This window comes from Stegodyphus dumicola, chromosome 9 (assembly GCF_044657685.1).
Source record: "Stegodyphus dumicola isolate Sdum_Otavi_A_Nest chromosome 9, ASM4465768v1".
Lineage (NCBI taxonomy): Eukaryota > Metazoa > Arthropoda > Arachnida > Araneae > Eresidae > Stegodyphus > Stegodyphus dumicola.
Genome location: NC_140776.1, coordinates 144,472,734 through 144,494,617, shown reverse-complemented (window position 1 = coordinate 144,494,617; position 21,884 = coordinate 144,472,734). Strand labels below are relative to the sequence as shown.

Here is a 21,884-nt window from a genome sequence, read left to right as displayed (position 1 = left end):
TCAAAAAATTTCTGCGTTTCACAATTTTTCACATAAAAGCAATAATAGCCATAAATGAAACATTACAAAATACTCACTTTGTGATATAGTAGGAAGTGCCTCTGGTAATGGAATTGATTTACAATTCATCTTTTTTGCCATATGAGGGGAAACGGAGTAACGAAAAGCAAAGCCACAACCCTTTGAAAATAAAGAGAAAACAGACAAGCAATAAAGCACCAATCTCAACATTAAGAGAATTACTGTTACTTTCCATGATAACTATATTCTATTAAGATGATAAATATATTAATAGAATATACAAATTTATACACAAAAAGTATACATATAAATTTATATACAAAAAGTATTAATTATCAAATTCAATTTATTTATTACTCTATTTAAAATAAGAAGAAAAACTAAAATTTTGAAAACAGTAGAACACAAAAAACAACATATTCAGTTAAACATGAAGTTGCCTCAAAATGCATCGTAGTTTGATGAAATTAATTACAAACTGAGTTTTTGCTTAATTTTAAATTCCAAATTAAAATCCTTATCAATCTTCCCTCAAATCACAATCCTTAGTTAAACAGACATTTAGAAATTATTTCAACTATAACATCTAGTATGTAAAAAATAGAATAAAGATAATAAAAAATTCTCAAATTCAGAGAAAATATTGTTCTTGCAATTGCTTTAATGTATAGTCTGATAATTTTTTTTTATGAACCTCTGACTTACTAGTGATAAGATTAATTGTCTTAATGCATCAAGAGCTAGCGGATATGCATCTTGCATATGGGGCAGCTGGCAAAAGTTGCCACCGAGTTACACAAGTTTACAAAGACTAGTACCCCAACAGAAGAATACTGCAGCATCAAATGTATGCACTTGTACATCGCAATCATGCGAAAGTAGTTCACTGTGCAGCAACATACAGGATACTGAGAGAAGATGATTGATGCAGACTATCAACATCACAGAACAAGTTTTACAGTCCATCGAAACGACGCTAATAATACAGACCTTAAAACATATCACCCTGCTTGCGCACCAAACCACTCAATATATCAAAAGGAAATGACCAAAATAATTAGAAGAACCGAATATGACATCTTAGATTAAATTCATCCTTACAACCAAAAAGTTAAAATCACTTCTTGACTTTAATTCAACAAAACATTATAATTAAAATGTTGACAATACTCAAGAAAATTTATATATATCCACTAAGTACAAGTGCTTCACAAGAAAGATGACAGAAAAATATTAAAAGATTACTACACTACAGATATATAAATATATTTATGTAACAAAATAAACTGATGAAATCTGTTACATGAACTAAAACTAAATTATAACTTATTATATAAACCTATTATGCCAACTTATTAAGTATTGTACTTAATAAGTTATCAAGTGATAAGTTAAGTACGTTATCAAGTGAAAACATTTACATTAAACAAAATGTGATATATAAACTTAACTATAAGAATTTGACATAAAATTATGATATGAAATAACAGTAACTCAAATAAAAGAAACGGAATCATATACTAAACTATATATCAAGAAACTATTATGAACTATTATAATTATGACTGTTGGTCTAATTATTTTTATATTTATCAGAATTATTATATCTAACGGTTATGATACCAATCAAAATGTTAATGTACTATTATAAACAATTATACATACCAATTTTAAAAATTATACATGATCATGTCATTGTCTATTAACCTGTTGATTATGATACCAATAATAATGACAATGAACTATTATGAACTATTGCAAATACTAACTATTAATCTAGAGCCTAAAGGATTTAATAATCCTGCTGAATAGACATGAACTTATTCCAAATACTAAGAACTGTGAACTATTTACCTAATTATGGAATTATTTATTATTAACTATTAAGAACTATTATAAATACTAATTTATAAGAACTAATGTTAATGAACTATTATAATTATTTTTGTTGTTTATAACACCAATAATTTTGCCAATAAACTATTATGAACTACTTTTTACCAATATCCTATAAATGCACTATTATGAACTATATACAAATTATATATAAACTATATAGCAATAAACTATTTATAAACTGTATGCAAATGTATTACTTTGAACTTTTATGAACTATTACAATTTTAAACTATCAGGAACTTATTAGGATCAATGAACTATTTATCACTGATCTATTGGATATATATAAACTGTGTTATATTTGAATATATACTATATTGAATCGCTATACTAAACTAAATTGAATTATACATTTCATTATATATTGGCCCAGCATCGGCTGAGCGGTAAAGACGCTGAACGCTGGTAGTTCGGTACGAGGTTTGAATCCCATGAACGGACTGGCTGCATGGGCGTTTTCATGGTTTTTCCCATGTGTAACATGTATATGAGCCAGTTTCCCTTAGAAAGTCCTCCACGAAAGGCATCCCTCCTTTTAGGCAGATAGCCCTGATGTGCTTTGCCATAACTGAATAATCCATCCATTATAGACTGAATTAGTGAAACACTAAATTGTACTATTCATTTAAAAGTATCATACTAATTAATTTAAATTCTTAAAACTATACCATCTATTTATAACTAGTCAATATTGTATTGTATCAAGTGCATTATACCGAATACCAAATTGTACAAGACCACCAAGACCAAATTATACAAGACGAAACTGGATAGGTATTCAAAGCATGTAACTGCGATGATATCATCTGTTAAAAGTTATGTATATTTTTGAAATTTTAATAAATGTCCGGAGTATTGGTTGGGAGTGCCGGGGTTCACGGGAGGTCTCAGGACTGTCAGTGAGAGGTGAAACAAATGTTTCATGTCACGACAGCTCAGTGAGCCCTGTACATCGAAGTCTGGTGGGACTATACCAACATTATTTATAGTAAACACTTGGTGCCCCACTACATTTCTACCAGACCAGACCAGTCCATTGAAAATTTTCCAAATACCAGCATACGAGCTATTGTTCAGCAGCTTGGGGTCTCTCAAATCAGCAGCCTGATAAATAATGCACGAGGAATGTGTGCATACTTACCATCTGCAAAGGGTGCAGTTACTGCATCCTAACAATTATTCGAAGCACGTTGAATTTGCACAATGGTTTATGCAGAAAGATGCCGTGGACCCCAGTTTTCCAGCTTCTGTCCTTCCAAATGAAAGTGTGTTCAATATACACAATTAACATGTGTGGGCTTATGACAACCTAGACGGTATAAGAAATCATACTGGGCAACATCATTTTGCTATAAATGTGTGGGCTGGAATCATTGATGACTGTTTGTATGAACCTTACTTGCTACCACCTTGATTGGACGGCCGGAAATACCTAATCTTTCTTGAGACAGTAATACCAGCTCCTCTGAGCACTGTTACTGCGCATATCCACCGCGATATGTAGTATAAATATGACTGAGCTCCAGCCCATAGAACAGCTGTGCATAATTACCTGAACCGAACATTCGGAGCTCGATGGATTGGCATGGGTGGACCGATCGCTTGGACACCCAGGTAACTCGATTTATCATCCATGGATTTCTTTTTGTGTGGGGCTATGAAAGACCCTGTGTACAAGACCCCTGTCGACAGTGAAATGGATCTTGTTGCCCGACTAGTGGCCGCTGCAGGAATTGCCCCGTTGCCAACCATGCCAAGCATTTTTGAAAATGTTCGGCAGTCTATTCAATGGCACTGTGAATCCTGTGTTTGTGTGAATGGTCGGAAACTACTGTCACCCTTTACTTTACCTTGTTGAAATAAAGGTCACATTCTTTACCACTTAACTGTACTGTTTCCCAATGTTAACTTTACTTGTCCATTTTGTTTGTGTAGATAACATTTGCAGACATACTTTCCTACATGAAATTGGTTTCCTGACGTCTTCCATACCTTCCCACAAAATGTGAAAGGCAAATATTGAATTATCCTGTATGTATATAAATTTTGGCCAGTCCCATTTTTTTATCATACGACCGGCTAGGAGGACCGGGGCTGTGCCTTTATAATAATATATAATACAGACAAAAGTCTTTAATCCGGACGTCCATAATCCGGAATGATCTATAATCCGGACCTCAAAGCTACAAACTTTCTGCGCATGCGTAAATGCATGCATTTATTTATGCATGTGCATAATACCTTTACGCATGTGCATATCCATTTACGCATGTGCATAATACATTTACACATGTGTGTTTAATGTTTAACGCATGGTATAAGCTAAGCTAAAATTATCTAATTATCTATTTCAGTTAATGTTGCAGGTTGCGTTGTTCCTTAATCTTTAAATTGGATCCGGCTTATTATTTTTTGCAGACTGTTACAGCAATTTTATAAAAGTAAGCTTGAACTTTCGATTATGTCAAAAAGAATTTCTGATTCTGGAGCTGCCAAAGAAACTACAAAGCGAAAGCATATTTTGATGTCCATAAAATGAAAAATGGAATCGCTGCAAAAAAATGGATAAAGGCATATCCTTTGTTTCTCTAACCATTCCAAAATCTGTTTATCAACTTCACTCTGCTCTGCCGGGGGTGGGATGTTGCGGCGCGCGCGCAATGAACTGGAAGTTGATCTGTCAGCACTATCCTTATATTCAGGGCAGATGTTTTTATTTTATTCGGCTTGTAATTCCTTACTAAATGTAATATTTCATCTCGATCTACTCCTTTGATATGATTTAAATCAAATTCCTCGTCATTATAAATATCATGAATACACATCAAATAGTTTTCTGGTTGCAATTTTCTAATTTCGACTATGTGTAATGTATGCTTTACGCATGCGCGCGTTGAAAGAAATGTTTAATAAAGTAAACAAATAAATATTAAGCTTTTTTTTTTTTGTAAATTTTGATACCCTTTAGATCATAATTGCTCTTTATTGCATAAATTATGGTTTCATATTTTTAATTTTATAATTTCTGCATGCCATCTTACCAGATTTAAACTGATGATCTATAATCCAGAAAAACTGATAATCCGGAATCGCCGAAGTCCCAACGAGTCCAGATTAAAGACTTTTGACTGTATATAAAATTACTTAAAATTTTATTTTAGCAATAGTCCTTTTAATTCCTCATTTTAACTTGGTTAAATCCTCTTCCTGGAGTCTAAAGTGCATCATATCTGAAAACTAATTATGTCATCATATCCTCCTGCATTGCAAATGGCTCTCATCCAGTCGCAGAGCTCAAAATTTAAACAAAGGAACCAAGTTTATAAATATCACTGAGCAGACCTTTCCCCCCCCCCCCCCGCTTAGCTTTCTCTGGCAACATATGTATTCTTATTACTCTGTTTTGTAAATTGTCCTGAAAATATAATCCATTCTACCAGTTAACCAAGAAAGTTTGTGTGGTTTTTGTCCTTCATCAAAAACAACACATAAAAATCTTAACCCATTTCATTCTTTGAAATGATCACCTCAATGATTCAAGTATATGTTCCTAATGAGACACAAGCTTATAAATGCCTTTTTTGAGAAAATCCTTTTTCCTGGAGTCAAAAAATTGTGATACAGCCTTTGCGACAGTATCGGATTTTCGGAACTGCTGTTCGCACAGGTTCATGGCCAAAAACAGGTAATAGTTCGATGGAGAGATGGCCAGGAATAAGGTAGCTGAGGCAGAACTTCCCAGCATATTGTTTTGATCACATCTTTGGTGGCTTTTGCCATATGAGGCCAGATATTATCGAGCAGGAAAACTCTTCTGTTGACCAATATTGACTGCTTCTGGTGTAGTGCAATTGTAACTCTTTGCAACTGTGAAAAGTAGACCTCAGCTCTTATGGTTTTTCCACTTTCTAGATATTTATGGTGGACTATGGCAGCACTGATCCATCAAACACACAGCATTACCTTCTTTTGGTGAATGTCCAGTTTAGCAGTCAATGTGACCAAGCCAGAAGTCGACCAATGATGTTTTTTTATCTTCTGGTTATCATAGATGATAAATTTTTCATCACATATCAATTTCGTCCAGGAATGAGGTTTTATTATGAGATGGCAATGACAAGCAAATGTTCAAGCACTAGAGCTTGTTTTCCTTGGACAGGATTGAGGAACCCATTTGCTTAGTTTCCTTGTCATCCCAAGGTTATGAAAATGTGATTGAATGGTTCTACAAGATACTCTAAATCTATTTGCAAGCTTCTGTCAAGTTTGATGAGGATTCTGCTCAATTTCCTCCTCCAACTAAACTTTGTTGAGGGTGGATGGATGTGCAACACAAGGGTTGTCTAAGAAACTCTCATGTTTGGAAGAAAATTGGCTGAACCACTTTTGAGCAGTCTGTTCACTCACTGACGTCTCCGAAACGCAAAGCATATTCTTCTAATTGCTCTGTTTCCTAATTTGTCCTCGTAAAGCAAAATAGGCTTGAAAAATCTCCTTTTCCAATGACACATACTTTCGAAGATTGTGCTTCCTACAAAACTGATAGCAAAACCTACAATGTACTTAACAACTCTCTACTGAATAAGATTTGAAAGGAATGTAAACATGTGGTGCCATAAGAATCAATTTGACCACACTGATGTGAAAAATTAATTGTTCTCAAAACATGCACGAACTTTCTTAGTTGCCTAATATAAAAGTATAATGGGCACTATAAGCACCTAAAATAATGTGTGAACATCTTTATGCTTACTAAGAATAACCATGAATAAATTAATTTACTGTTTTGTTAAGTCTGTTTCCATTATGTCATCAATTGAATCTAACCATTAAAGCCTTTTTTGAATAATTACAGATGACATCTCAATATAAAATTTAAAAAAATTATTTTACATTATTACCACTACATATTGCTACTATTAGTGTGCAACTGGATTAAGTTTTGAACTGTTTTTTACTTTGTGTTCATTGATATGTATATATATTTTTGTCCCTTAAATTTTTGTTTAGTTATTATTTCAAAGTTTCGCAAATTTCACTAACAAGCTTTCTTGTTAATAAATACAGTCAAAAGTCGTTAATTCGGACACCAATAATCCGGAATGATCTATAATCCGGACCTCAAAGCTACAAACTTTCTGCGCATGCGTCGCGTTCACGCATGCGCGCAGGCGTTTACGAGAGCGCGTAAGACCCTTACGGCTGCGAATATGTTTGTGCGCATGCGCGTTTAATGTGTAACGGAGTTATACGCTAAGCTAAAGTTATCTAATTCAGTTAATGTTGCAGATTGCGTTGTTCCTTAATCTTCGAAATGGATCCGGCTTATTATTTTTTTGCAGCCGCAAAATTAGCAATTTTATAAAAGTAAGCTTGAACTTTTGATTATGTCAAATAGAATTTCCGATATATATTTACTACAAAGCGAAAGTATGTTTTGAAATCCGAAATCTGTTTATCAATTTCACGCTGCTCTGCGGCAGAGGGGCAGAAACATCATTATTAGATTATGATAGATTAGAAAGATTATGTCAAATAGAATTTCCGATATATATTTACTAATATGTAATTTGTATCTACAAAGCGAAAGTGTGTTTTGAAATCCGAAATCTGTTTATCAATTTCATGCTGCAGATTGGAAGTTGATCTGTCAGCACTATCCTTATCTTCAGGGCACATGTTTTTATTTTATTTGGTTTATAATTCCGTAATAAGTGTAGTATTTCATTTCGATGTACTCCGTCTTTGATATGATTTAAATCAAGTTCCTCGTCATTATAATTCGCTTCCGATAGTGAAGAAAGTGACCCAGAGGTTATTGAAAACGAAAACATTTCGATTGACAAATTAGTCGGTATTCTCAACACAGCAATTATAGGACTTGAACAGCGGAACTTCGTAACTAAACAAGAAATTACGTCTGTTTAATAGACTTAAAGAGAAAGTATTATCACATGAAACGAAGCAACTTACATTGAAAGAAATGTTTAATAAAGTAAACAAATAAATATTAAGCTTTTTCTTATTGTAAATTTTGATACCCTTTAGATCATAATTGTTCTTTATTTCATAAATTACGGTTTCATATTTTTAATTTTGTAATTTCTGCATGCCATCTTACCAGATTTAAACTGATGATCTATAATCCGGAAAAATCGATAATCCGGAATCGCCGAAGTCCCGACGAGTCCGGATTAACGACTTTTGACTGTATTTATTATTTGAAAATAAAAGAAAACCCCAAAATCACTGAAATGATAAAACAAAATGAGCAGTATTTTGGAGTTATGAAACACTAAACTTCAGTGAGGTGTTATCAGATTTCTGACTGTGGAATGTGGCTATATACGAGGGAGACTGTGTGTCAAATGAGTCAGTGAGAAAGTGGAGTGCCAATTTTTGTGAAGGCCAGGATTGTTTGAGTGATGACCTGAGACCAGGCCAGGCAAACACAGTATTCACAGCCAAACTCATTGTTAAGGAACAGTGTGAACAGTCATGCACGACAGTTGGTTACTGGAAAGTGTGCACAAAGTGAGTTCTGAAGGAGCTCATTGAACCATTAAAAGAACTGCGTATGGAGCTAGAACTGCAACACCTATTCCAGTATCATGAAGACCCCACTCTCCTGGAGCAGATTGCTGCAGGTGACGAAAGCAGGTACCATCACTTTGAATCAGAAACAAAGTGGGACAGCATGCAATGGAAGCATGTGCCGTCACCTCCCCTTAAAAAATTCAAAGCTGTGCCCTCAGCAGGCAAGGTGATGCTCATCATCCTTTATCAATGTTCGAGGTCCAATACTCATTGAATTCCTCAAGCACAGAATAAACCTTAACAGTGACGTGTACCATGAGGCACTCCATAACCTGTGCAAGTCCATCAAGAGCAAATGGCCTGGGCTATTCATGGCAGGAGTGATTCTGCTCCACGATAATGCACATTCACATGTCTCCAAAGCCCCACAAAATATATGGCGAAATAGGAGCAGCTTGAGCATCCAACCGGACATGTCCCCCTGCGATTCCATTTGTTTGGTCGGCTAAAACACATCTCAAAGGGAAGCGCTCCAACTTGGATGACGAACTAAAAGACACAGTGGAGCACTGGCTCCTGTTGCAGCCACAGGAATTCTGGAAACAGGGAATCCTTTGGTTCCAGGAAAAATAGTGGGATAGTTGTGATCACACTTCTAGTGATTACTTGTGAACAAAGGCTTCAATTATACCCATAGTGTTATTTCATAACTTTTCATCTGAACACCCTTCATAGAACAGATAGTAAAACAAAGGGGAAAAGGGGAGAGAGAGGTATTTAGTGAAATCTCAAATAGTTTGGTTTATTTAATTATGGGAAAGTACCCGAGTGCTATCTGCCTAAGGGGAAAGGATGACTTCGTGGAGTGCTATCTGCCTAAGGGGAAGGATGCCTTCGCCAAAGGACTTTCTAGAGGAAACTGGCTCATATACATGTTACAGGCGAAGAAAACAACAAAAATACCTATGCAGCTGGCTTTATTCACCAGGATTGGAACCCCAAACTGAACTACCAGTGTTCACCAACTTTACCATTCGGTTGCTGGCAAGCAAAATCTTAACTGAAGAAAAACATCATAAATGAGTTAAATTTAACAGGTATATTTTTTCTTTCCCATTTATATCCAAATTTTAATTCACACCCTTCTCCAATTTTCTCAGGATAATTTTACTGCATTCCAAGCTTTACTTTGCTATAAATTTACCTTTTTGAAGAATAGAAGTATTATATTTTTTTTTCACTTCAAGCTACTTTCTTTAAATTCTCTGTTATCATTCCACAGTTTCCCCTTTTAGTTCTTTTGATAATACTTTTCTATAGATTCCAGTTTGAATTTCATTATGCAAGAAACACATTATGAGTTAAAGATGCATCTATGTTTTTATTATCCTTACCCTGAAAATTTCATAGCAGTTTATTAGCACTACCATTTGTATTGCAAAGCTGTTTTGCCTCAGTTTAATATAATTTTAATATATTATTAGAATTTAACACAATTTATTCACCTAAAAGTATAACAAAATTAACATATTTGGAGAAACAACTTTTACCATAATGACATTAAAAATAAATAAATACATAATGAATGGAATTTGTTAATAATTATCAGCTTGTAATATATTTAAACTTCTGTACAGTTACAGATATATTCTGAGATAAGTAACTTACATGAATATGATGAATATGAAATATTTTTTTAACTATTTTTAAAAAATGAAAAATTTATTTTACTTTCCAAAGCCTAATCAGAATCCAGTTTGATTGGGCCCATGCTCTATTTTCATAAGGCTGAAGAAGAGCTTTGGTCATCACAAGGCGGCTGAAGACAAGTGAAATAAATTACATAAAATAATTATTTAAAATGAATAATAGGAAAACAAGTCCTGTATTAAAAAAGAGCAAATGCAGAATACACTTTTTGTGATGTTATATAGCATGTAAAAATACTTTTCATACAAACAGTGAAACCTTTATATGATGATCAACCATGATTTTAGATGATTTTTGGTGTTCTGCGGAAGTCAGTGTCTTACATAGAACATGAGTGTTTGTCACGGTCAGCAATATTATTTAATTACAAGCTCAAAAATATTTTTACAGTTATTGAAGTTATTCCAGAGCTGGAAATAAGGAAAATTAACAATGCCCTTGGTGGGATTTGCATTCTAAATCTTCTGATTGCTAGATGGAAGCACATCCAATTACACCAAGGCGGCATGTGGCAAGGAAGACAAAAATTCTTTACATTCACCCCTACCCAAAGAGTGGCAAGAGAAAAGGGAACCCAGTTGCCAAATGCAGGTGGTTATGCATTAACGTCTACCACATTTTAGATGGGATACCACTTGTAGAGTTATTAGGTTTATTTCAGAGTAGAACACATGAAAAACCAGCACTGACATTATCAGGATTTGAACTCTGGACTTTTTGATTTCTAGCCAGACAAGTGGCCTTTATTACTGCCTTTTACTTTCAGAAAAGTTTTTCATTGCATTTGAGGTAACTCCCTAATTTACATTTCTGCAAAAATGTCAAAATAAAATGTTACTCTTTAATGTAAACTTTTTAACAAGTTTTATAGAAAGGTGAAAATTCAAAAATCAGTACACACTTGTACACTTTCTGCAAAAATTAATTTTAGGAGTTTTTAAGGTTTAAGTTTGGTTTATTTAATTACGACAAAGCACTTCAGGTTAATCTGCCTAAGGGAAGGAATGCCTTTGTGGAAGACCTTTCAACACACTGACTGCCAATCATGTGCCAGCGCGTGACGTTGTGTTATCAGAAAGGAGCCAATCATGCGCCAGTGCGTGATGTGGGGTGATGCCTCAGTAGCCAGTACTGAGGTGCGCTGGTGCGGGAAAATCCTATACTTGTTATTCATTCTCCAGTTCATTTGCCATTGCATGTAAGGCATTTCTTCTGGTACTGGCATGGAGTAGTGATTAGAAACTACGTATAAATAATCACGGTTTTGAAATTATTCTTTTATTTTTTATTAAAAAATAATCTTTTGGTATGAATTATAGAGATGATAGTGTAGGACCTTTGTGCCCGAAAAAAAAAGAAAAATTCAATATAAAAAAGCTCTTATGGATGATGAAATAGCAAATTTGCTGGCTGAACTATCAGATGAGTACACGAGCGATTTTAGTTATGACAATGACGAAGAATTCATTCCTCTGACTGGTACTCATGATATTTCAGATTCTGATGATCATGAAGAACGAATCCTGAAAGAGGCTGCATGTAAGCAGGATGATTCAACTATGACAGAAAACGTTATTTGGGAAAATGATTCAACATCAATGAAAAAATTTCCTTTCATAAAATCCGTGTTTCCTCCAAACTGTTTCAGGTAGCAATCCTATAGATTTCTTTCGCCATTTTTTCATTGACAGTAACTTGGAAAAAATAGTTGCTGAAACTAATGATTATACTCATAAAGTACTTTTACACCATGAAAAAAGGAAACATTCTCACATTAATGCTTGGAAGGATATCACAAGAGAGGAACTCTTGGTATTTGTGGGATTGATCATACATATGGGAACTATACGAATCAACCCTATACACGATTACTGGAAAACAAATTCACTGTTTGGTTTAGGTGCATGTTCAGAAAATATGAGCAGGAATTGATTTTTGTTGTTACTGAGGGCATTACACTGAGTGTTGTTGTTACTGAGCGAAAATCCCAGATCAGAATACAGAACTTTCAAAGGATGGACTGTATAAAGTAAGTTATATGGTGAATTTATTCAACGTGTCAGCATCTGAAATATATTACCCAGGGCATGAGATTAGTTTAGATGAATCGATGGTATTGTGGCGTGGACGGCTTATAATCAGACAGTACATACAAAATAAACATCATAAATATGGTATCAGGTTGTACATGATCACATCCCCTGGTGGTATGGTTCTGAAATTTATTTATTGCTAAAAAGGTTGTTATGAATTTACTTGAGGGAATGCTGGATGTAGGACATAGCATATTTATGGGCAATTATTATAACAGCTATGAACTGGCAAAATGTCTTGCTGATAGGAAAACTTATTGCACTGGGACGAACAGAAAGAAAAGGAAGACATTTCCAAAAAAGGTAAACAAAAAAAAAAAAAAAAAAAAAAACTGAAGAAAGGGCAAACTGTAACAAAGTATGCTGCGATGATTGCAAAGTGGCAGTATAAGAGAGACGTCACATTTACAATGAATATAAAAATCATATGGTGGAAATAACAAACAAAAGAGGTGAAATTAAATCTAAACCTCTACCTGTAATTCAATATAATAAATTTACGGCCGGTATTGATAAGCAAGATCAGATGCTTGCTTATTATCCTTGTGAGAGAAAAACAATTTAGGTGGCCCACAAAAATATTTGTGCATATTTTGCAAATAATGATGAACAACTCCCACTTTATCTATAATAAGTATTCCAATGAAAATGCATCACTGCATGACAACCATTTATCCGTGATATGAAGTTTACTGAAACAGCCATCTGTTTTTCATGCTCCTGTGTGTGATCAGGCTGAATCTGAACATGTGCTGAGTATACAGGAACAAAAAAAAAAAAAAAAAAAAGACGGAAAAATTCTAAGAAAGCAATGCAAAAGTTGCTATTCCCAAGAAAAACGTAAAGATACACTATATGTTTGCAAATTTTTTGTAGGATCTCCTGGTTACTGCTTAGATTGTTCAAAGGTAATACACAAATAACATTCTAGATGTATCTTTTTTAATAATGTCTTTGTAATTTTCTTGTTATAAATTCCTTTGTAATATGTATAATTGTCTGTAATACACATTTATATAAAAATAATGCATACTGTCACTTATTTTTCTTATTTTAATTTATTTATTACATTCCATAAAATGCATGTAATGTGGCATTTGTGAAAAATTTTGACATGCAGTGCCATTCATAAATGGCTTAAATAATACTTAGGTATCACAAAATTATCTTTTATAAATATTTTTAAATCATATTTCTTAAAATATGTATGCTGGCATCTAGATACAATTTACTTCTGTATGGGTGGCAATAACTATTAATCTAACTCTAGTGATTGGCAGTCAATGTGTTAAGAGAAACTGGCTCATATGCACATTACACATAAGGAAAACCACGAGAACACCCAAGCAGCCATCCCGTTCACCGGGATTCAAACCATTGACCAAACTACCAGTGTTCAGCAATTTCCCAGCTCGGCAGCTAATGGGCCTCAATTGAGTTTTGCAAAAGTTTATTTTTTACACACATTTCTAAATATTTTTATGCTTAACTTCAGATTCATAAAACAGTACATTTTTATCATATATTCACTTTTACAGAATTTAAAAACTAATTGTTAGTTGAACTATTAAATTCTTTAATTTCACTATTTAAATATATCACAGCTAATTCAAGGCTTTTCAATTAAATCATTTGAAAAGTTAATGAATTCTTTTAAATTTACTTTAACTGGTTTAGCAATTAAATTGTGTTTTCCTTTTTAAGTTATTTTCTTTAACATGTAACACACATGTTCCTTTACATCTGAAATATTCTCATTCTCTAAAGTATATTACTCTTAAATTTTTACATTTACATCTAGGTCTATATGAATTTTAAGACTTTATACTCCTACATTTTTTTCATTCTCTTACACTAAAAACTATCGTTCATTTTCCACAGTCGTTACACAGCAACAGAAAATATGCCACAATGCATATTTTAATAACATTCAACAAATTTCATTTAAATTATATTGATAAATTAAATTATTATAAAGGAAAAAAGTGAAAATTTAATGGTTATACTAAATAGAAAGTTATTAAATAAATACAAGGATAAAATGATGGATGTATAGCCTAGTTTTTCTGTGATACTTATTTTGACTAAAGGCTGATTAATGAATTAAGACAAAGCACTCAAAGGTTATCTACTAAATAGGGAACAGGTTTTTATGAAAAAGTCCCATGGGAAGCTTGCTTGCACTTTTATTAAGCATACAGAAAGTCTCAAGTAGCCACTCCATTTTAAATAATTTCATCTACAAACAACAAAATCTGTGCATTTGAATCACAGCACAAGTTTAAAAGTTTTCTTCATAAAAAAATAATTTTATACTTTATTTGTAAGGCATTATTAATTTAACTCTGACATCAGAGGTGGATTTAATGATGGGCACCCTGGATTCCATCTTCTGATGGGCCCCATAAAACTCTAACTTTGCTCTTTTTTCCTAATGACACCAACTTATGTGCAATTAAGTTCAAGTTTACAATCAGTGACAAAACTAATAGAATGTTCACAGTCGCTTATTTTCTTAATTTCATTAATATGCTACAGCTATTTACAGTTATAAAAATAGCTTTCTATGTATAAATATTCAGGTAAGTAGAAATAAAAGTAATTCCTATTGTTTAAATTATAGTTAGATAAAATTAATTTCTGTTGTTATATCATGCCACAACTTTTGTAGTTTATAAAATATTTTTGAATCATAATTCATTATTAATTTGCTGCATTGCAAGGAAAACTCTCTTCTCTAGTACTTTAATAATTCAGGCTACAAAATTTTGTATTTTTTTTTAATTGAAAAATGAAGAAGCAATATCTACATTGCTGACTAATAATATATAGGGGGAATTAAACATACAAGCAAGCTGTGAACCAACAGAAAGAAGCATTGCACACATTTAAAATTGGCTCTGGCCATTCAGGCCTTCCTAATTCAAGTGACAATAAAATGAAGAACAAAGAGCTTCCAACAGTCAACAAAAATAGTTGAAGTTGAAAACCAAGATATAGAAGAAGAATTTTCAGAAGGTTATAAGGTTATATAAATTTACTACTATTTATAATTTCAGCTTTTAATATAACTTCTCCTTTCTGTTTCCTTCCCAGCATGTAAATAATTTAGCTAATATTTAAACTGAGGCTCTTGGATTGTAAAATAGAGCATATTTGTGGTCTGTGCATTCAAGATTAATTCATTCTTACACTCTAGTTAAAATTACTCAGCCAGCTTAGAGTACATTTAAATTGTGTAGTCTTTGATTACTAATTCACATCATAACTAAAATTTAACTGTTCCTTTAGTTGCATCACCACAAGCTGTGACTGAGTTTGTTAGCACAAAAATCTGCATTTATATTTTAGTCTTTTTTAAACCCTTAACTGCCGCGCGTGTATACATATACACCCTTCCAAAATACTATCATTTGCTTTATGCCACTATCCGTAAAATTATTCGCAAAGCTTTGGAATGCAACACCACAATGACCTTGACAAAATATGCGAAGGAGGATACAATTTCAGAGAAGTGGGGGGGAGAGAAATTGGAGAGAGGGATGTGTCTAAAGCGGTGAAAGTAATGACTGTGTGGTATTGGCTGGTGTTGTTTGAGTAAAACGTACTTTTTTTTAATTCTGTGTCCTCCGTTTTCGTTTACTTTTTGTAGTAGGCTTCAGGAATAAAGAAAGATATAATGGATGTTTCAAACCCATTTATCTTTTTTGAATTATTTTTTGATGAACTGCCCGTGCTTCATATTGTTACTGAAACTAACTGTTTCGTAGATGAGTATATGAACCAACACTTTACAAACGAAAAATCAAGAACAAAATGTTGGCATTCAACCAGTTCAGAAGAAATATATGTTTTTTTAGGCATACTGATTTCACAAGGTATAACACTGAAACCTGACTTTACTGGTCTAAAAACAAATTGATCGAAACTCCATTTTAGGGATCTTTTTTATTATAAAAACATCATTTTTATTATACTTACATCTTTTTATTATACTTTTACTCAAAACATCAAATTCTGTGCATTCATTTTTTTTTCTTTTATTCTTTATTTTGTGAAAGTAAACAGTTTTTAGAAAGTAAAACTTGCACTTATTTTCCCCCTAATACATCGCATAACAATGCACGCCTGTGTGAAAAACCGTGGCACTGGGAAATGAATCTTGTGTACGTTTTCCGCGGCAGTTAAGGGGTTAAAAAAAGTATTGTTTACATCTTTCTAAGACTTACTTTCAGACATACTGGTAATTAATTACATTCATGTCTGTTAAGGGTTTTGGACTAATGACCAGTTTCAGATCAAGTAAAACCTCATAAGATGAAGAACAGTTAATACTCAAACCAAGGAAGAAACTATTAAAAAAAAAAAAAGAGGGGGTGAGAGAAGAAAGTCCATTATAAAATACTGAAATGCAAATGGAAGACATTCCATTCGAAGTGATGCTAAAAAATTATTGCTTTCTGTCCTAAAGTTTTATTTATTAAAATGGTTAAATTTCTCATTTAAAGCAAGCCCAAATATACAGGTGATATAACTACGCTTAAATCAGTCTATAAATGTGGTGACTGCATTTAGCAGTTCTATTCCTGAGTGCACATAATGTCAAATATCGGTCATCGGCGCTTGTCGTAGCAGTTGGCCGTCCTTGGCTGAAATGCCCTAGGTGCCGAATCTGTGATTTGAAATTACCTTCCTATTGAATGGAAAGTCTATGAACCACAGAATAACTCACATTTAGCCATCTGGCCACTTCTGTTTGACTTTGTCCTGCCTCTAGTCTCCCAATGGCTTTCTATCGTAGTTCTGTAGGCAAATGATGCCTGGAAATCATTGTTACAGATTGGCTATCTCAGATTTCTGATGTCACTATCACAGAGAAATATGTGGGCTTGCTCTCAAACATGGACTTTTATGCTCCTCGCAGATGACATATTCCGAATGCAGCGCCACTAATTTGCATATTGGAGTTTTACTCAGCTACTCTTACTTGGCAACATATTCAAATTTTACATGGTTTCGCTTATTTTTGAGGGAGTTATCGCTATTTTTGTGATTTTTCCTTAATTTATGATAACCAGTGTAGAAGAATTTTTTTAGACTCTACCCCAAATGTTGTGCATTCTGACCAACTTACTTTTATAGTGCTCTGTTTATCAACAAATGGAGATATTAAAGAAAATTCTCCCATACAGAAAGACTTAATGCAGAGTAGCTAAAAGAGATAATTTTATCAACCTTGCAAAATCTTCTGGTATATGTAAAATACTGCCATGGACAACAATGCAGCAAATATGTCAATCAAGTAACAATGGTCCACAATAAGGATATGGGCAAAGGCTGTTTCAGCAACATCTTTCAGTGTTCTAGTCAACCATTTTATTTAGTTGGTAATGTTTCTGCAGAAAGCTCCAGTAAATCTTCAAAATATTTTTTAATTCATGCATTTTTTTCTCTTCCCTTCTGCATCATCACCTTTCTGACGGAACATGTTATGCAACATGCATGGAAGTTCTTATACTTTGAAGAAATTGTTAGATACAAGGCTGTCTGCCAGGGCTGATGCATTTTTATTGTTAAAATATGACTACAAAATTATACAAGAGGCATTAATGGCATGTGCAGTTTTACATAAGAAAACAAAATTTCTGTTATTGAAGCAAAATCATTACTTAAAGAAATGAATAATTATGAAACTGGTGTAATGATGTTCTAATGGAATAAAATTTTGCAAACCATTAATGCAGGAAATAAAAGTCCCCCCCCCTCCGGGGGGCGTGTGTGTGTTGCACGAATGCGTGTTTGTATTTAAGTTTTATGTCTAGAAGAAAAGAAAAAATGCATTAAGTTAACAGATATGTATAAAGATGATACTAATTCAGTAATTTTACGTAAGATGAGTTCAACGAGTTTTTACTAGTTTTAGATAAACAACACTTGTCAAACAATTAATACAAACACACACAAAAAGCCTTATATAGGAAAGCAACTTTTAAAATATGGATATTATTTTAAAAATTGTGTTAACCATGATAATTTTAAACGCATCAACAGATCAAAGATTAAAAAATTATCTAAGAAATTCAATATCAGAGAAAACACAATTTACTTTAAAATACTGATTGTTAGGGATAATAAAATTCTTAAAAAAAAATTCTTTATATTTTCAAATCTGTAGTTTTAATTTCTGACTGTTACTCCTGTTATACACATATTATTATTAATTATAATTATACTTATGTACTAGTGTATGCAAGTCATCCTAAGTTAAAATGTCGGTTATACATCTCTCTTATTTATATATCTTTTCTGAATGGAACACTAAAAGGCGTGTTAACTGTGCTTTACTGTATTTTCTCTTTTAATATATGCAGTTTTTAAATGCTATGTAGTCTGGGTCACAAAGTATTCTTCCGAAAGAAATGCAATTCAGATAAATAAAATCAAATTCTGAAAAATTTATATTAATAAATATACAGTCAAAAGTCTTTAATCCGGACGTCCATAATCCGGAATGATCTATAATCCGGCCCTCAAAGCTACAAACTTTCTGCGCATGCGTTTTCGCATGCGCATAATACCTTTATACATGCACATATGAGTTTACGCATGCGAGTTTGATGTATAACGAACGGTATAAGCTAAGCTAAAATTATCTAATTATCTATTTCAGTTAATGTTGCAGATTGCGTTGTTCCTTAATCTTCTAATTGTATCCGGCTTATTATTTTTTGAAGACTGTCAGAGCAATTTTATAAAAGTAAGCTCAAATTTTGCAAAATTTAATATTTAGGCATAATTTGAGTCATAGAATCGAAATATGTAAAAAAATTGGTGTTATTTCATAAAAAGTCCAATTTTGTGTCAAAATACCTATGTTTGAATAGTGCTATATATAAATCTAATATATATCCTAAGTCGTGCTTTCGAGACACGAAGAACGCAATTTGAATTTCGTGAATTGGCCCATTAGAACGGGAGAACTGTCCCCCCCCCTTTTTTTTGAGCAGTGTACATCAATGTTGCCTCTGTCAATACCATCATTCACCAACTATTAATGTAGTGTATATGCTGAGGATTCCAAAGCATCTCACATCAGCACAAAAGCAGCAGTACATGGATATAAAATGAAACATATTACACATAATATTGTAATATTTTAGGTAATGCAACCGAGTGGCATCTTTTCAAGCCTCTGAATAAAAAATTAAATACATGAAAGAAAGAATTGTGCAATCAATTGGCAAGTTCTTAATATCTGTTATATAATTTGAATATACTATTCCTTGCATAATTACATTTTAGCTACATTTGCATGTGTTAATGATAACCTATAAACATAAATATCAAATTATACCTATAAACATAAATATCAAAATTTCTCAACATTTTAAATTAAAAGAATAAATTAAATTAAAATAATGAATTTGCCAAATTTTGAATCTCATAAAAGTTTAAATTTCATACTTGAAATCTTGAGTAATATTAGCAAGCACAGAAATAGAAATACATATAAATATGCTGCATACCTATCAGAATCCATGCTTTCCAGAGCTTGCAGGGTGGCAGGATAACATACATAGGATGCCAGTGCTTGGACTAAACTATCCTTTAATTCTAAAATGTCATTGCATAAGTAACTGCATTTAATGAATAACATAAAAATTAAAACATCAAAATTTAAAACGGATGATATTATACCTGCATTAACGACTCGTTCATCAGCAAAATGGTGAGCTAAAAAGGAGCCATACTTAATCAAAAGTTCATGATGACCTGCAAAGGCTAAAAAAGAAAATCTGTTTAACATTTATATGTAACTAACTGTATTACAACAGAATCCTTGTTAATATATATTTTAAAGCAGACTTCGTATCACTTTTATTTCAGCAAGGAAATATCAGTCTGGCAATAAGATTATTGTAATAACTGTATAAAATCTAGAAGAGTGAAGAATTTACCGTAATTTCCAGAAGGAAGGCCACATCAGCGTAAACGCTGCACTCGAGAAAAATGGCGGGGAAAAAATAAAAATTACATAGAAACGCGACATCCGCATAAACGCTGCAATACATTAAATTGCGCATGAAATCATCGTGAGCTGTATAGTTGCAAAATCTCAACCTATGTCCTTATATATGACATATCAGTCAAGAAAAATGCATGAAATGAAACCATAACTCAAAAACAAATTAAAGGTAAGAAATGTTGAAAATATATTTACGTTCACGAATATACTTATATTTACCCACTAAAGAAGTCCATATTTGTAATACTCAGACTATATTATAAAAAATGTTGCTACAACGAAATATTAAATTTGGATGACAAAAGGAAATTTTAAATTTTACTTACAAAAGGAATTACAGCAAACTATACATCATATGAAGCCATCAAAATCTGATTCTTCACTATCTGAATTAAAATATTTAGTAAATCGTGATCTAAGTCCAAATCTTCCAGATAATTGCATTCAACCTTTTGGTTTACAGTCTCTTTATCTAAGGATATAATTTCAGCTTCTTTGAACCCTGTTATTATTGATGATGTTTTTACAGATTTCCACGCACTTCCTACCCACTTTGCAACTTCTTCATAAGATGCTTTACACATTTTACCGCTTTTGTTATACGTATGCAATCCTTCACTCATCAATCACTCTACCGCCTTCGGACTTCAGCTTTCAAGGATTTATTACCTGACAAATCTAATAGTTGTAAGATTTTTGTCAAACCACCAGGAATTATTGCTACGGTCGTAGACAATTTTTGATATCTGGTTTTCACTGACTCAAGTTAATGAGCATGCATTGAATCCATTGTCAATAACCCTTTTAGTTGTAAAAAAGATCCCTTACGACACTGGCAAACATTTTTGTAGCCACTCATGCATGATTGTTTTGCACATCCAGCCGCTCTCGTTTGCACTAATAATTACGTCATTAGGAAAACCTCCCTTCGGAATAGTTTTTCATTTAAAATTTATCATCGGCTTTAGCTTGTCACCGTTTGTGGCACAAGCTAATGTAGATAATGTTCTTTCATGCCCCGTCATAAGCACAGATACAGTTTTTGCACCAGTTTCACCAACAGTTCTGTTTGCAGGAGAGTTGAAAGCTAATGGCGTTTCATCCATATTTATTATCTGTGACCGAAGAAGGTTGTTCCCCCCCCCAATAATATCTGTCACATATTTTAGAAAAGATGCTTTTTTATCCTGCCAGTCCATTGGTAATTGTTGCCCAACTGTTGTTCTAGTACGCCAGAAATATTTTTTCTTTTCATAAATCTGCTACACCAGCAAGGCCTTCCTTTGAAATCATTTATGTTAATTTTTTTTTTTGCTATAAATTTTGCTTGTAAGTGAATTTTTACAGTCAAAATTGCCATTCCCTTTCCTCATTGCTCCTTTATCCAGTTTGCAAGGTCGTCCTCTAGATTCGGCCACCTTACAGTACTACTTCTTTTGGCTCGTTTCTGTTGTAGCATATTTTGAGGTTCTTTTTCAGTTCTACAACGTCGAATACAACGTTGAACTCGTTCACTTCAAACTCTCGAGCTGCTGCTCTATTTCCAATTTGTTCAGCACGTGAAATTACATTAAGCTTAAAACCAGCAGTATAGCTTC

At 33.1% G+C, this 21,884-nt stretch overlaps 1 protein-coding gene across 1 annotated transcript in view; it reads right to left on the bottom strand.

Moving 5' to 3' along the window:
• Kpc1 (Kip1 ubiquitination-promoting complex subunit 1) overlaps nt 1–21,884 on the bottom strand; it is a 150,790-nt gene that overhangs the window by 40,165 nt on the left and 88,741 nt on the right. The window contains exons 22-25 of the mRNA XM_035366178.2: nt 19,959–20,042; nt 19,787–19,874; nt 10,189–10,276; nt 78–180 (exon numbers count right to left, since the gene is read on the bottom strand). Coding sequence (XP_035222069.1) covers nt 78–180; nt 10,189–10,276; nt 19,787–19,874; nt 19,959–20,042 — 363 coding nt within the window. The remainder of the gene's footprint in view (nt 1–77; nt 181–10,188; nt 10,277–19,786; nt 19,875–19,958; nt 20,043–21,884) is intronic.